Below are 15,493 nucleotides of genomic sequence, written 5' to 3'. Positions count from 1 at the left end.
CAAACGGGGGGTTACAGTGGTAGTGGTGGGTTAGTTACACAGAGGTTTGCAACCATCAGTCTGGTGCAGGGCTTTGGTTTTAAATAAAGAATAAGGTTCTCACAGAGGGATTAAGTAGCCCCATTGCACGCAGGGTGTAGGGTAGGTTCCTAGTTAAATATAAATGGCCAGCTCCTCAGCCAGTGAAAATCGACCCAACTCCAGTTGACTTCAGTGGAGTTACATGGGCCAACATCAATGCACCGTGGGCCCCATCCTGCCCTGAGAGGAAAACCCAAATCTGATTGACTTCAGTGAGGTTTTCACAGATGTATCTGAGGTCGAAATTGACACTGCTGTGTGCAATGTGGTGCGCTAAGGTTCCTGTGGCTGCCCGTTTCCAGTTCCTGATTTCTGTGCCTTTCAGATTGTAACCTTAAACTAAGCTGTTCAGGTTACTGTAGTGACTGGCTGCATTAGTCTCAGTGCCGTCAGGCAGGGATCCCAGCCACGTGGCTGTGTACTTGGTCTTTTCAAACCCGCAGGCGCGCTGTTCTCAGCCTGCACCGGCCACGGCCTAGCATGCTCCCAGTGTAACCTTAGCTGAGCACTCGTCTGGTGCTGCCTCCGTAACCGAAGGCGTGACATTACCAGAGCAGCTCCCAGAGGGAGCGAGGGAATGGAACTTGGCCCTTAAAATCCAGCTGAAGGAAGGAGGGGCTGACGCCTACAGAGAGGGAGTTCCATAAAGGCCTCCCTGTGGTACAGTCCCCAAAGGCAGTGCTGGGCTGGTAGCTGGGGAGTCCTCCAAGGCAGAGCTGTTAGAAAGAAGCTGTCCAAGAATCAGGCTGATGTATGTATCAGCTCCTGCCTTTGGACTTTAGGCACTGTCAGCCTTCGGCAAGAGTTTAATCATTATAAACTTCCCCAGCCTCAGCCAGCCCTCGGGGGCTCAGTTTTCTTTTGAAGGTAGCTGGAATTTCGTAACGCAGCTGCCCAAGAGTGGGTGCCCTTGGAGGACTGTCATGGTTTCCAGTCAGAGGAGGTGTCCTTCCATTGGAGCGACAGGAGCAGTGGTGATTGGTCTCTGCGTTGTGGCGGTGATTTCCACCTGCATCGCTCTGGCTGTGTGTCTGACCGTTAACAGGAACCCCCCGCAAGGTACAAAGCCAAACCAGTTAATGCTTCTTGACCTTAGATTCTGGCTGATTGGCTCCAGGGGGTGCATTTGGGGAAAGTGGCTAGATTATTTGCATGGGGAAAAGCAGCAGAAACAAGATAGGAGCCAGCTGTGCTAAACGGGGGAGGGAGTGGGGAGAGAGAAAGTGAAGACACTGAGGTACGATAGATGTAATGATGATTGTGCGGTGGCTTTGTGGCTCAGGAAGAATCTCTCACACCATTCATTGTGGAGGAACAGCCTCCATTCATTAAAAATAAATGGTGTAGGTGGAGTCTGTCTGCAGAAAGGATCTGTATGGAAAGCTTCCCCAGAAGTGACACTTCAGTGATAATATAAATGCCATCCCAAGCCTATGTAAAAACTGACTTCACGGGTGGGATACCTGCCCTTCCAAACTGATTTAAGCTAAACTTAATATACAATTTGTCAGCCTGGAGAGGGGATTTATATTTTGTTTGTCTACCTGTAACAGTCTGTTACTGATATCATGGGTGGCAAGTTTGTAGAAATTTTGGTGGTGCCCAGAACCCGCCCCCCCCCAACTCTGCCCCCCCAAACTCTGCCCCCACCTGCCTAAGGCTCTGGGCAGGGTTTCGGGGGGAGGTATGGGGTGCAGGTCCTGGGCTGGGGATCGGGGTGCAGGCTCTGGGCTGGGGGTGGGGGTGTAGGAAGGGGTGAGGGGTGCAGGCTCTGGGAGGGAGTTTGGGTGCTGGGTGCAGGCTCCGGGCTGGGGCAGGGCGTGGGTGTGCAGGAGGGGGTGAGGGGTGCAGGCTTTGGGATGGAGTTTGGGTGCTGGGTGCAGGCTCCGGGCTGGGGCAGGGGGTGGGTATGCAAGAGGGGGTGAGGGGTGCAGGCTTTGGGATGGAGTTTAGGTGCAGGCTCTGGGATGGAGGTGGGGGTGTAGGAAGGGGTGAGGGGTGCAGGCTCTGGGAGGGAGTTTGGGGGTGGGAAGGGGTGTGTGGGAAAGGGGAGGTGGTGCACGCTCTGGGAGGGGGTGCATGCTCTGGGAGGGAGTTTGGGGATAGGAGGGAGTGCAGGGGTGAGGGCTGTGGGGCTGAGGATGAGGGGTTCATGCTGTGGGGGGTCAGGGCTGGGGCAGAGGATCAGGGTGCAGGGGGATGAGGGCTCTGGCTGGGGCTTAGGGATGAGGGGTTCATGATGCAGGAGGGGGCTCAGGGCTAGGGCAGAGGTTTGGGGTGGGGGCTGTGGGGCTCATGATGTGGTGGGACTCAGGGCTGGGGCAGAGGATTAGGGTGCAGAGGGATGAGGGTTGGGGCTGAGAATGAGGGGTTCATGACATGGGGGGGCTCAGGGCTGGGGCAGAGGATTAGGGTGCAGGAGGATGAGGGCTCTGGCTGGGGCTGAGGATGAGGGGTTCATGCTGCAGGAGGGAGCTCAGGGCTGGGGCAGAGGGTTGGGGTGTGGGGTGTGGGGCTGAGGATGAGGGGTCTCTCACACCATTCATTGTGGAGGAACAGCCTCCATTCATTAAAAATAAATGGTGTAGGTGGAGTCTGTCTGCAGAAAGGATCTGTATGGAAAGCTTCCCCAGAAGTGACACTTCAGTGATAATATAAATGCCATCCCAAGCCTATGTAAAAACTGACTTCACGGGTGGGATACCTGCCCTTCCAAACTGATTTAAGCTAAACTTAATATACAATTTGTCAGCCTGGAGAGGGGATTTATATTTTGTTTGTCTACCTGTAACAGTCTGTTACTGATATCATGGGTGGCAAGTTTGTAGAAATTTTGCCAAGTTTGTAGAAATGGGGGAGCTCAGGGCTAGGGCAGAGGATTAAGGTACGGGGGGATGAGGGCTCAGGGTGGGGCTGAGGATTAGGGTGCGGGGGGGATGAGGGCTCTGGCTGGGGCTGAGGGAGGCTCAGGGCGAGGGCGGAAGGGCAGGGTAAGGGCAGCCTGCCTTGCCATTTGTGGAGGGCGGGCGCTAGGACCCTGCGGCAGCAGACAGCAGTTCTGCCAGGAGCAGATCTCCCACAGCACAGAGCAGGCAGGGGAGAGGCGCGCGCTGCTTTCTGTCAGGCAGGGATGCGGGCGGCGGGGGGGAGGGGACACGCAGGGCAGGGGGAGGCCCGCGGGGGCCGGGGCCCGATCCAGGCAGGACCAGGGGAGAGACCCAGCTCCAAATATTGCTGGAGCAGGGCACCTGGCCCTGAATATTCCTGGAGCCCGGGCACCGCACACATATATAACCTGCCGCCCATGAGAGATTTAGGGACTACACCGAGCAAGGAGTTTTTAAATTAGAGTTTTAACCACTGCCCTTGCAGGGATCAGTGTCTACATTGTTATGCAGATGGAGATCAAAAATGGGTATTGCATGTAGCTTAGGGGGCTCTTCACTGCATTGTCGTCTTACCAGCACCCTTCAGGTTAGTCTCTGCTGAGACCCTCCTAGTTCTTACTGCAGGTGCGAACACAATGAGTCACAAGATAGTTCCTCACAACTTACAGTCACTCCCGGCACTAACTCCATTGTGTCACAGCCAAAAAGTCTACCTCGTCAACAGGTGTTAACTCTTTCCCCATCCCCACGCTGCTGCAGCTTTCCACTGAAATCAGCAAAATGAGAGCGGAAACCTGCTGTGCTACAGAATATGTCCTCTCTGGACATAAACGTTTGGGAGCAGTCAGGCACTTCTCCTATTACTTTTCTTCAGGTCCCACTCTTCAAAAACCCAGCTAGCGCTTGGGGTAGTTTCATATTTGTTTCCCAAAATTAATTGCAATTAATTGCACAATTAATTGCACTTTTAAACAAGAATAGAATACCATTTATTTAAAATATTTTTGAGGTTTTCTACATTTTCAAATATATTGATTTCAATTACAACATAGAATACAAAGTGTACAGTGCTCACTTTATATTTATTTTTTATTACAAATATTTGCACTGTAAAAAAAAGCAGCAATATTTTTCAATTCACCTAATAGCACTACAGTAGTGCTATTGTAATGTCGGCATGCGGGATCAAACCGGGGACCTCTGGAGCTAAATGCATAAGCCTCTACTGCGTGAGCTAAAAAACAACTGCCTGTTAACTAAGGCTGTAGAGCAGACTCATTTCTCTCCCTCTCTTGATGCCACTAGATGGGACAGCGGGTGTATGGGTTACACTACCTCTTTATCATGAATGTTGAACTTACAGATCACTGCAATCAAAATTAAATAAATGTAAAGCTTTAGAGCCTACAAGTCCACTCAGTCCTACTTCTTGTTCAGCCAATCACTTGAAAACAAGTTTTTTTTACATTTGCAGAGGATAATGCTGCCCGCTTCTTGTTTACAATGTCACCTGAAAGTAAGAACAGGCGTTCGCATGGCACTGTTGTAGCCGGCATCACAAGATATTTATATGACAGATGCACTAAAGATTCATATGTCCCTTCATGCTTCAACCACCACTCCAGACAACATGCATCCATGCTGATGGCGGGTTCTGCTTGATAACAAGCCAAAGCAATATGGAGCAACATATGTTCATTTTCATCATCTGAGTCAGATGCCACCAGTAGAAGGTTGATTTTCTTTTTTGGTGGTTTGGATTCTGTAGTTTCCACATCGGAGTGTTGCTCTTTTTAAGACTTCTGAAAGCATGCTCCACACCTCACCCCTCTCAGATTTTGGAAGGTACTTCAGATTCTTAAACCTTGGGTCGAGTGCTGTAGCTATCTTTAGAAATCTCACATTGGTACCTTCTTTGTGTTTTGTCAAATCTGCTGTGAAAGTGTTCTTAAAACGAACAACATGTGCTGGGTCATCATCCGAGACTGCTAGAACATGAAATATATGACAGAATGTGGGTAAAACCGAGCAGGAGACATACAGTTTTCCTCCAGGGAGTTCAGTCACAAATTTAATTAACACATTTTTTTTAAACAAGCATCATCAGCATGAAAGCATGTCCTCTGGAATGGTGGCTGAAGTACGAAGGGACATAAGAATATTTAGCATATCTGACATGTAAATACCTTGTAATGCGGCTACAAAAGTGTCATGCGAATGCCTGTTCTTATTTACGTCACCTGAGAGTGAGAGGTGGGCAGCATCATCTCCTGTAAATGTCAACAAACTTGTTTGTCTTAGCGATTGGCTGAACAAGAAGTAAGACTGAGTGGTCTTGCAGGCTCTAAAGTTTTACGTTGTTACATAACTGCACTCAAAATCAAAACAAACAAAAAAAATCTACATTTGTAAAGGGCACGTTCCCGATAAAGAGATTGCATTATGGTACTTGTAGGCGGTGAATTGAAAAATACTATTTTTTTTTGTAATAAAAAATTATATTAAGTGAGCACTGTACACTTTGTATTGTGTTGTAATTGAAATCAATATAATTGAAAATGTAGAAAAACATCCAAAAATAATCAACTGGTATTCTATTTAACAGTGGGATTAAAACTATGATTAATCACAATTTTTTTTAATTGCAATTAATTTTTTTAATTAAGTGTGTGAGTTAACTGCAATTAATCAACAGCCCTGAAGTTACTTATTATGAATCTTCCTTGGTATTTCAGACTCTGCACCCAAACCAGCCTTTGAGACAGACGGAGACCTGTTAGAATATCTGCTAAATCTGGGGAGCATTGACAGGAAGGATGGATTGCTGGTCACCTGGTATCATTCTGCAAACAAAAAGAGCGAGCTGGCAGCTGCCTTGAAGAGTAAAATATATTTTTTCCATCTGCAATAACCTGTGTAGCTAGGAAAGCCAAGATAACGAGGGGAGTTGGTTCTCACACTTCAGGGTGTAATCAGATCACCTACAGGAGGCAGAAAGGAATCCCCCCCCCCCCCATTTCTCACCGGGTACAGCACTGAACAATTGACTACAGATTTAGTGGGGCGTTTTCCTTCCTTTGAAGCATGGCCAAAGGCAGGATGCCGGACTACGTGCATCAGTGGTCTTGCCAAGTCTAGCAAATCCTATGTCCCTGTCCTTTATGTTTCTAATTACATGAGATTGAAAAGCCGTAAGGTCAAACCCTGGTTCCATTGATGTCAATGGCAAAACTCCCAGTTGCCTTCAGTGGGGCCAGAATTTCACTCAGGAGAGTTAGCTGCCAGCGCACAATGTAGGGAGCTCAGGCAAACACTGAGCATATTAGATTTTGGAATTAGTTGATCAAAATAGTGACAACTGAGCATATGTAGAGTTTCTGTAATGATTCATTTATCAATGTATCTGATTGGGGCAAAAAAAGATATGTCCTACCCCGAAGACAATGCTGAGGGGGTTATCCGACATTGAAGATAAAACTAAATGGTTTGAAACTGGGCTTTGTAGTAGCAGAAAGTAGAGGACTTTAGGAAGAGAAAAGGTCTGCTAAAGTTTAACGTTCAGATGAGAACATCGTTCTACACACTGAGTTAAGCAGCAGAAATCCCGGATACGTTGAAAGGCGGGCTGACCTGACATGATAAGCAGGGCTTGCTTATAGCTTCATGAGATAAAGCTACTCTGTAAAAGTTGATTGTTTTGTGCCACATTCACCTGAAGCAGTTTTATCTTGTGGTGATAACGTACAGGAGGAAAGTACAGAAAGCTCCATGGTGATGCAAGACAGTACCCCCTCCCCCCCCCCCCCAAAAATCAGCTTTTTCTGACCTTATGAGATACATCATGGATTAGAGGTTTATCTGCTAACTCGGGGTCATCATGGAGCATTTGGAATCATTCCAGAAAGAAAAACTGGAACTTCCCAGTCTGGTATCACTCACCTGGAATGGCCAAGGACTGGTTACATCTGGAAGAAAGGAATCTCAGTAACAGCTCTACCCAGGAATCGGCGGGTAGCACCAGGCTTAGAAGAACCCCCCTTTTGGGGTGATTTGGGGCCTGATCTGAAGCCCAGTTAAATTAGAATCATAGACTATCAGGGCTGGAAGGGAGCTCAGGAGGTCGTCTAGTCCACCCCCCTGCTCAAAGCAGGAGCCATCCCCAGCTAAATCCAAAAGTAGTTTTTCACCCCAGATGGCATTAGTAGAAAGACTCCCATTGACTTTAAGGGGCAGTGGATCAGGCCTTTTGTTATCACCTCTCTAATAATTTAATAAACTATAGTGGCTCATCTGTTCCCTGGCCATATTTATGATCAGAGCAGGAACTATTAGCCTGGAACTGTTGGTGAAGCTGCTGGCTGCCTTGTAGGTGACCATCCCGCTTAAAGAAAGACATTGCGGCTCCTTGGTCAAGCACAGGCAGGAAACGTCACATATGTATCTGTGAGAGACACAGGGCTTGAGCCTCCTAGAGCTAAGCACCGGGGCCCCTATCCAGCAAAGCACTTAAGCACGTGCTTAACGTTAAGCACCTGCGTAATTCATGAACTTCAGTATGACTATGCACACGCTTCAATGCTTTGGTGGGTAGTGAACAGAGTGTGCAGCACCTTGCAGGATTGAGCCCATAGGCAGGGCCAGCTCCAGGGACCAGCTCAGCAAGCAGGTGCTTGGGGCGGCCCAGGGGAAGGGGCAGCACCTCGGGCTCTTCAGCGGCAATTCGGCGGCGGGTCCCTCGGTCCCTCTCGGAGGGAAGGACCTGCCGCCGAAGTGCTGCTGAAGAAGAAAGCGGCGCGGTGGAGCTGCCGCCGATCACAACTTTTTTTTTCCCCCGCCCCCCCGCCGCTTGGGGTGGCAAAAATGTTATGAAGACACTGAGAAGTGTGGAGGGTGTAATTTACGTACACAGGCGCCATACTGTGAATTCATTGTGCATACAGGTGATGCTATGGTCCTGGAAGCAGATGTCAACATAGAAGGACACAACACCCGTAATGAGACCGACAAGCCCATCATGGCCCATCCCCCCGCTATTTACAGTGACAACTCTTTTCAGGAATGGCTGGATGTCGTCCTTAACTCATCTAGCAGAGGTAATACAAAGTGCTGTACCTTTAAACAAGCGGATGTAACCCTTTGCCTGAGCGGTCTATGAGCATATGGAATTCAGAAGCATGGTCTTCACACCCCTTTGGGCAGGGAATGATGGGGCAGTGCTGGGGACCAGCGGTAGGCAATGTTAAAGATATCATCATTAATTATTTGTAGGACCATAGTGCCAAGGAGCCCTAGTCCTGGACCAGGACCCCACGGTGCAGGGTGCTGTACAAACAGACCTTCTATTTTCATTTGTGCGTAGTTGACCAGCTGCTACTATCCAATACTAATGGAATTTCTCAACGGATTCTCTCTCGGCCAGGTGTCAAGCTGGATTTCAAAAGCATCAAGGCAGTTGGCCCATCTCTGGATATTTTACTAAAGAAATCCTCAGAAGTGAAGCTCAATAGACCTCTGTGGTTAAATGCAGATATTCTAATGGGTCCCAATGTCCCCATAAACACTGCAGTTAACGCAAGTTTGTGAGTAAAACGCATTTTTCTTAAATCACTTTCATGGCTTATGTTGCACTTTTCACTTACTCATATTCCAGCATGTACTCATCACGTCCATAGCTTTGGAACAAAATAGTCAGTTATATACTAGCAACAATCCTCTAGCGCTGTAAGAGCTCTGAGAGCCCAAGAAGCGCCAAGAGTAGAGTCCAGCTAAAGAGCGGACAAAGGTGGGCAAAAAAAGCTTATCTAGGTAAAAAGAAGAAGAAAACCAACCATTTAAGATCCCAGGTCACTGAGTGCCTGATCCAGTGGCTATTCATGTGAGTGGGGGGCTTTCAACAGGCTTTGGATCAAGCCCCTCGAGAGCATATTTAGGTTCCAGAAATCACTCCTTCCTCCAGTTGCCTGCTGGAGCCCTGAGTTTACTAATCCTCAGTTGCCCTGTAACAGCTGGTAACCCTGTTAGCCAGGGCCACTCGGAAATTTTCCATTGAAACTGTTTAACAGAAAATTATGGTTTTAAACCTAAAACAGTTTTCTTGGCAAAAAGTCTCCACTTTCTGTGGAGAATTTTGACTTTTCATTAAAAACAAAAAAACCCAAAACAAAAACAAAAACCACCACAAACCCTTGAAAAAACCCAACAAATTCTGATCTGGGGACACAGCCATGACGCCTCTTGGGAGTTGTAGCTTGGCGGTCTCCTGTCCCCATTCTCCTCTATGGGCTGGGATCTCTTGCTGGACTGTTTCTCCCAGGACCATTTTATAACCAGCTGTTCACCTGAAACGGAGCAGAAATTACTCTGAAAACCTACAGAGTTTCTATTTTCTATAGAATTGTTAAATCAACCTCTGGCATTTTAACCCAGGATTTTAATACCCCACTGTCTTTTTAAAAAAAAAAAAATTAGTTGGAATGGCTAGCCCAGCCCAAAGTCCAAACTTTTTGAGGTTCACCAACACCTACGCTCTACATTTTTGTACCGTTTTTCCAAGTCTTTTACTCCATCGCTCAAAATACATGGGAATCGGAGCATGGGCTGGGGTAAAGGTCACCTTTTTATTCAGAATTCTGTCACCAGACAGGTATTTTCACTCAGCACCATTTGCAGTCTTATGTGAATCGATATAGAGGCCAGTTCTGCTTCATATGAGGAGCAAACCAAGGATCTAATGGGTTAGCGTTGAGCTACAGTAAAATCTACCTGCCCACGGCAAATTTCCCAGTCAATATGCATCACTGTGATGAGTTTCTACCATGTTCTGCCCAGACTCTCATCCGTTTCCCAAGGGGGTGGGGGGGGGGGGGGAAGTGCTTGCTGTTGGAGCTGTTCGGAGAGTTGCCATGAAAGTAGCATGTGTAGCACAGTATATATAAAAAGAGTGCCATCTAGTGGCATCTGGTGTGTTCTTCTTATGTTGTAGGTTTAATAAAGTTGTTGTTTACTGGCTTCTTGTGTGCAGTTCTTAACAGTAACTGTTGCTCTGTACGTGATTCCTTTAGATTCCTCTCACTCATCCAGGAGAAGTACCCAAACTGCACTCTCTCTCTAGGGTGGACGACCCTCTACTCATTTCTGTTCCCCAACAAAACCTACACTCAGGAAATGATTCATGAGATGCACAGCATCACGGGGACACTGCCCCAAAGAGTCACCTTCCCTGTCAGGGCCGTCATGGTGAGATTGGCTTGGCCTCATTTCAGCTGGCTGCTGGCTCAGTCTGATAGGTAAGGAGTTAACGGCACACATTCATCTTCAGTCCTTCGAGCAGGATTGACTAAACCACTTGAAACGGTGGTTCTCAACATTTCCAGATGACCTTTCAGGAGTCTGATTTGGCTTGAGTACTCTTGGTATCACCTCACTTGAAAACTACTTGCAAACAAAATCAGAAATAAAAATACAAAAAAGTGTCACAGCCACACTAGTATTGAAAAATTGCTGACTTCCTCATTTTTACCATAGAATTATAAAATGAATCCATTGCAATATACGGTAAGTATTTCCATTTCCCGGTGATGCTTGAGCCAGTTTTTCACTGGTGAGCCTGGTCTGAAGCCCAAGCCCTGCCAGCTGGAACTGAGTATGTAACTTAGTTTCATGGAGGGACCCTATGGCGTGGGTCCCCAGGCAATTGCTCTGCTTGCCGCCTCCTAATGCCAGCCTTGCAGCTGCAACCCCCCTAAAACTGTCCCATGACCGCTCTGGGGGCTGCAAGTCCCAGGTTGAGAAACACTGATCTAGAGGAGTTGAGTACCCCCTAGGAGATGTACCCCTGGTTGAGAACCGCTGACTTCATGAACAGTACCGGCCACCAGCACCTTGCCTACACTGCAGCTCCAAGTGGTCAGGCCTCCAAGTACAAATTATTCCCATGTTGCAGAAACCTTTCTATAGTCAGACACTTGCAAACGAATAACCCTCCTACAGTGTCTCCTGTTAAAAGAACAGCTCAGGGTGCTGGACAGCATTGTCCAGTATTGTCTTTCCAGATCCCTAAACCTTATTTTCAGAACTAAACCCTTCCATTTGAAAGGGACCAAACTAGCGATAGCTAATTAGACCACTGTATCTCCAGCCCCAGGCCAGCTCAACGCTCTCTCTCTTCTCCACAGATATAGCCTGACTCTGTGGCAGGGGAAGACGGATCCCATCAGAGTGGAAGATCTCCTGTTCATCCGGGATAATAGCCGTGCTGAACAAATCTATTATGACATTTATGATCCTGTTCTGGCTCAGTTCAAGGAAGCAGCGTGTATGTTTGTATTACAGTAGTGCCCAGAGGCCCCAAATGAGATTAGGACCCCATTGTGCTAGGTGCTGTACATACACATAGGAGGAGAGAGTCCCCGCTCCAAAAAAGCTCATCTAAATAGATAAGACAAAGAAGAAACCGAGGCTCAGAGAGGGGAAGTGACTTGTGTAAGGTGACAGCAGCTCAGTGGCAGAGCTGGGAAAAGCAGCGAGGGCTCCTGACGCCCATTCCATTGCCCTGTCCCCTAGGCCACACTGCCTGCTAATGCTATACCACTTTCAAAGGTGCTCAGACCCATGGTGGTGAGACCCTTTAAGTGAGCCTTGGCTGGCAGCTAACTTGAGCCCACTTGAAAGAACAGTCGTGAAAGGCAGAGAAAGTGTCCTGGCTCTATTTTGATGTGCACTGAGGGTGCTAAATACTGTAAATAGGCACATGCTCTGGGCCCTGAAAAGCATTTTGTTTGTTTTAAAGAAAGGGCTTGTGCTCTTTTTTCAATACACAGGAGGCCTGGAAAATTGTTTAAAGGTTTCTTCCGCTAGTTGTTTTACCTTGAAGCTATCATAAGTCTGGTTTCCAGTTAGTGGTGCCGGAAGACTTGTTGGGGCCATAAAGGATGGCTGATGATGGCGCACTCTGACCGAAGAGGCCCGGGTGTTAAACAGAACAAAGGCATCCTTTCTCCCAAGCATCCAATACCCAGTAGAGTTAAGTAGGTGTTAACCAAAACAAAAATTCCCAGAGTTTTAAACAGTCTGAGCTAAAAAAAATATGTCTTCCTCCTTCAATAGCTCCTAAGCTAGTCCTTTGTGAGGTCATGATCTCATTGGATCTCTGGGTTCTTCCAAGGTAGAGCAGACCTACATTTCTAAAGTCATAAAATTAAGTAGAAGAATTTAAAAAAAAAAAATCAATTCAAGGTTTCCATTATACATCAAAGAAACAAACAAGGAATCAGAGAGACAATAATCCATTTTCTCCCCTGCCTTTTGCAGGTTAGTCATCCTGTACAGTCAGGAAGTACTGGTTCCAAGTTCTGCTCTCAGGTCGCTCTGTACAACACATGAGATTGACAAAATTTGAGGCCGACCCTTTCACTTTGGGAGCAATGATTCTCTCTACCTTCCTCTACCGCCTCCCGAACAAGTAGGCACCTTTCTCTCAGAAGTGTAGTTCCTTCCCCTCTGGTGCAAGGAGGATAAACAGCTGTACTCCACTTAGTCAAAATGGGGTTTTATGGGTCTCTGGAACAGAGACCCAGCATAGCTTAACAATCCTGTGTACTATTTAAGACTATTAGCTAAATTGCTGCTTATTGAGGACACATTCAAGCTAGGTCAAGGGACTAAGCAGTGTTCAAGTTATGGCTCCTACATCGTATCCTACTGTAGCCACAGCCCTAAAGACAAAAGCCCACACCGTACCCTGAAAGGGAATGATTTTACTCAGCATTTTTCCCCCTCTCAACCCAACAGTGAACTCAACAAGAAAGAGACTCTACTATCCTGGAGGCAACTTGCTAGATTACTTTCACCCAGCAGACTCCGATGAACTACAGATAGAGTGGTATGGGATGGATCACCATGAGAACAGGCTGGAAACAATGTCAATTCTTAAAGGTGAGTAACACGTCTTTCCCCATGTGCCGCTCTAACACAACTGGGTGGGGTTTTCATAAGTTGTCACAGACTTGGCACTTCCTAAGAGTTGTAGCTCATGCTATAGTTCTCAGAGTAGGGTCAGTAAGTGCCGGCGAACATTTCTAGTTGGCTGTAAACCCAATTTACAGACAGAGCAGTGAGGCAGGTTAGGTAATTGAGAGCTTGGGAATGGATGAGAGGAGTAGTCTATGCATCTCCTAGAACAAAGCCTGCAGAACATGTTGCAAAAAAAAAACAAAAAAAAACCACCACAATAATGAGAATAGTGCAAGGAGAGAGGATTAAACTGAGCAAAAGCACATTTAAATTGACTAGCAGGAGAAAAGTACCAACACTAAGATCTATGAATAGGGCCCTACCAAATTCACGGTAATAATTGACTATTATTTCAATAATAGTCAATTTCATGATTTCAGCTATTTAAATCTGAAATGTCATGGAGTTGAAATTGTAAGGATCCTGACCCAAAAAGGAGTTGTGGAGGGGGGAGGGGGTGTTGCATGGTTATTGTGCGGGGGGGGGGGGGGTTGCAGTACTGCTACCCTTACTGCTGCAGGCAGTGCCGCTGCCTTCAGAGCCGGGCAGCTGGAGAGTGGTGGCTGCTGGCCGGGAGCCCAGCTCTGAAGGCGAGCTGCTGCCAGCAGGAGCGCAGAAGTAAGGATGGCATGATGTGGTTTTACCACCCTTACTTCTGCGCTGCTGCTGGCGGGGCGCTGCCTTGAGAGCTGCTCTCTGGCCTCCCAGCTCCAAAGGCAATGCTCAAATAAGGGTGGCAATACTGCGACTCCCCTGCAACTCCCTTTTGGGTCAGGACCCCCAGTTTGAGAAACGCTGGTCTCCCCGTGAAATCTGTATAGCATCGGGTAAAAGCACACAAGAGACCAGATTTCACGGTCTGTGGTACGTTTTGCATGGCTGTAAATTTGGTAGGGCCCTGTCTATGAAATGGTCTCTGAAAGCAGTAGGAGAAGACCTATTGCTGGAGTAATATAAAACCAGGCTGTTTCAGGTAGCGGAGAATCTATATGAGGAACAACCCTAGGTTAGGTCAGAAGCAGGATTAAGATTATCTAATGCTACTGGTCAAAAGGCCAAAAGGTGGAAGATTACCTCTTACCCTACCATGCATCTCACAATGCTACCAGATATGAATCAATTATTCCTCCCCAAATAACTAATTATCTGGAGAGGATACACTGGGAACTGGTGGATGATGCATAGAGGAGTGAATGCGCTTGTTACCTGCAGTTAAGAATGCACTTTGAATCAATTACACAGACAATCAGTGTATCTATCATTTTGCTGTATATCATATAGTCCAATGAAAATGAGCTGTTGAATTGTTTCTAGCCAAACACACATAATGGAGATATATAATCCATTTCCTCCCTTTAAATGTTAGTGCTAATTCCACCTAACAAATGCATTGATACATCAAAAGGGGTCACTGAGGCTCAGGCTGTTATGAACTATCTCCCTTTGCTTTGTTCTCCAGATAAGAGGGGCATGATTGCCCTGGACATTGCATTACAGAATAGCACCACTGGAAAGCTCATTCCTGTTGCACTGTCTCCATCAGCAGGCCTCCCCCTGGAACAGTGTCTACTTACCGTATCCAGACATCTCAATCCTTGGGGCATATACCTGAACATAACAGAACCCAGAGCACTTCGCCCTACGCTGGAGCGCCTTAGAAAGCTATATGCCCAGAATCTCTTATGGAACCCCATCTGGATAAGCATGGCGCTCTCCTTTGGAAGCTTTGAGGCACCAGGATACATGCAAGGTGAAGAATTCCTAACAACCATCAACAGCATTTTCCCATACGTTACCGTAGCCCCTGGCTGGCCCAGGGAAGCGATAACTGCTGGTTACACTGACCCATTGATAGCCGATATGCTCACACTCTGTAAGGATCTCTGGCAGCAAGTGTCATTTCAGCTGGAGGCTGTGCCCCTGAGTGGATCATGGCTGGCGACTTCAAAGCTGTTGGAGATTTCACCCAGCTACACCATCACTGTGCAACACAGTTACTCTGAGGGTAGCTACTGCGATGGTTTCCCAGGACTCCGGTCTATCCGAACACACACACAGAAGCGGGTCTATTATAAGATACCGAGACAATGCAGAAATGCTTTGATGGCGGATGTCTTAACTTCTTAGAACTTCCCTGACAGCCTGGTAAGTGACCCAAGTTTTTCCAGGGCCCATTGTTAGGCAAAACCTCTGAGTGATCAGCCTTGGCAAGCATTACTCTGGCACTCCCAGTCGTGGTAGGTCTGTCACTGACTCCTGCACATGGGAGCCTGGGAGTGAGAGCTATTCTTTGAGTAGAGTTTAATTTATTTGGTTGTACTTTTTGCTTTGAACAGGTCCCCCAAAGAGATCCCCTACCCCCGTTCCTTTTGATTTGTCGTATCAGCCTGCTCAGTAGTTCACATACTGGCAGAGCAGAAGGGACGGTCTTTTCTCTTTAAGGATGGTTGGTTTGTGGTTAAGGCAGTGCACTTGGACTCAGGCGATCTGGGTCTAGACCCTGGCTCTGCTAC

General features: G+C 47.3%; 1 protein-coding gene across 1 annotated transcript; it reads left to right on the top strand.

Annotated features, from left to right (window-relative positions):
• The first annotated feature begins 1,004 nt into the window (after positions 1–1,004).
• FAM151A (family with sequence similarity 151 member A) lies at positions 1,005–15,117 on the top strand. The gene is made up of 8 exons (XM_045028369.1): positions 1,005–1,140; positions 5,705–5,851; positions 7,910–8,062; positions 8,389–8,548; positions 10,031–10,255; positions 11,144–11,283; positions 12,759–12,902; positions 14,440–15,117. Exons 1-8 carry the CDS (start codon positions 1,005–1,007, stop codon positions 15,105–15,107), a joined length of 1,773 nt encoding a protein of 590 aa, XP_044884304.1. The 3' UTR covers positions 15,108–15,117.
• Positions 15,118–15,493: the final 376 nt, after the last annotated feature.

This window comes from Mauremys mutica, chromosome 8, assembly GCF_020497125.1.
Source record: "Mauremys mutica isolate MM-2020 ecotype Southern chromosome 8, ASM2049712v1, whole genome shotgun sequence".
In the NCBI taxonomy this organism is placed as follows: Eukaryota; Metazoa; Chordata; order Testudines; family Geoemydidae; genus Mauremys; species Mauremys mutica.
Note: the sequence above shows the minus strand (reverse complement) of the source record. Positions and strands in the feature narration are given on the sequence as shown.

What these genes read in the sequence shown, in the direction of transcription:
- FAM151A (XM_045028369.1), top strand. Translation starts at nt 1,005, where the DNA reads ATGGTTTCCAGTCAGAGGAGGTGTCCTTCCATTGGAGCGACAGGAGCA. An exon ending in ACTGCAGTTAACGCAAGTTT is followed by an intron (nt 8,549 to 10,030) that starts GTGAGTAAAACG and finishes TGATTCCTTTAG; the next exon opens with ATTCCTCTCACTCATCCAGG. An exon ending in TCAGTTCAAGGAAGCAGCGT is followed by an intron (nt 11,284 to 12,758) that starts GTATGTTTGTAT and finishes TCAACCCAACAG; the next exon opens with TGAACTCAACAAGAAAGAGA.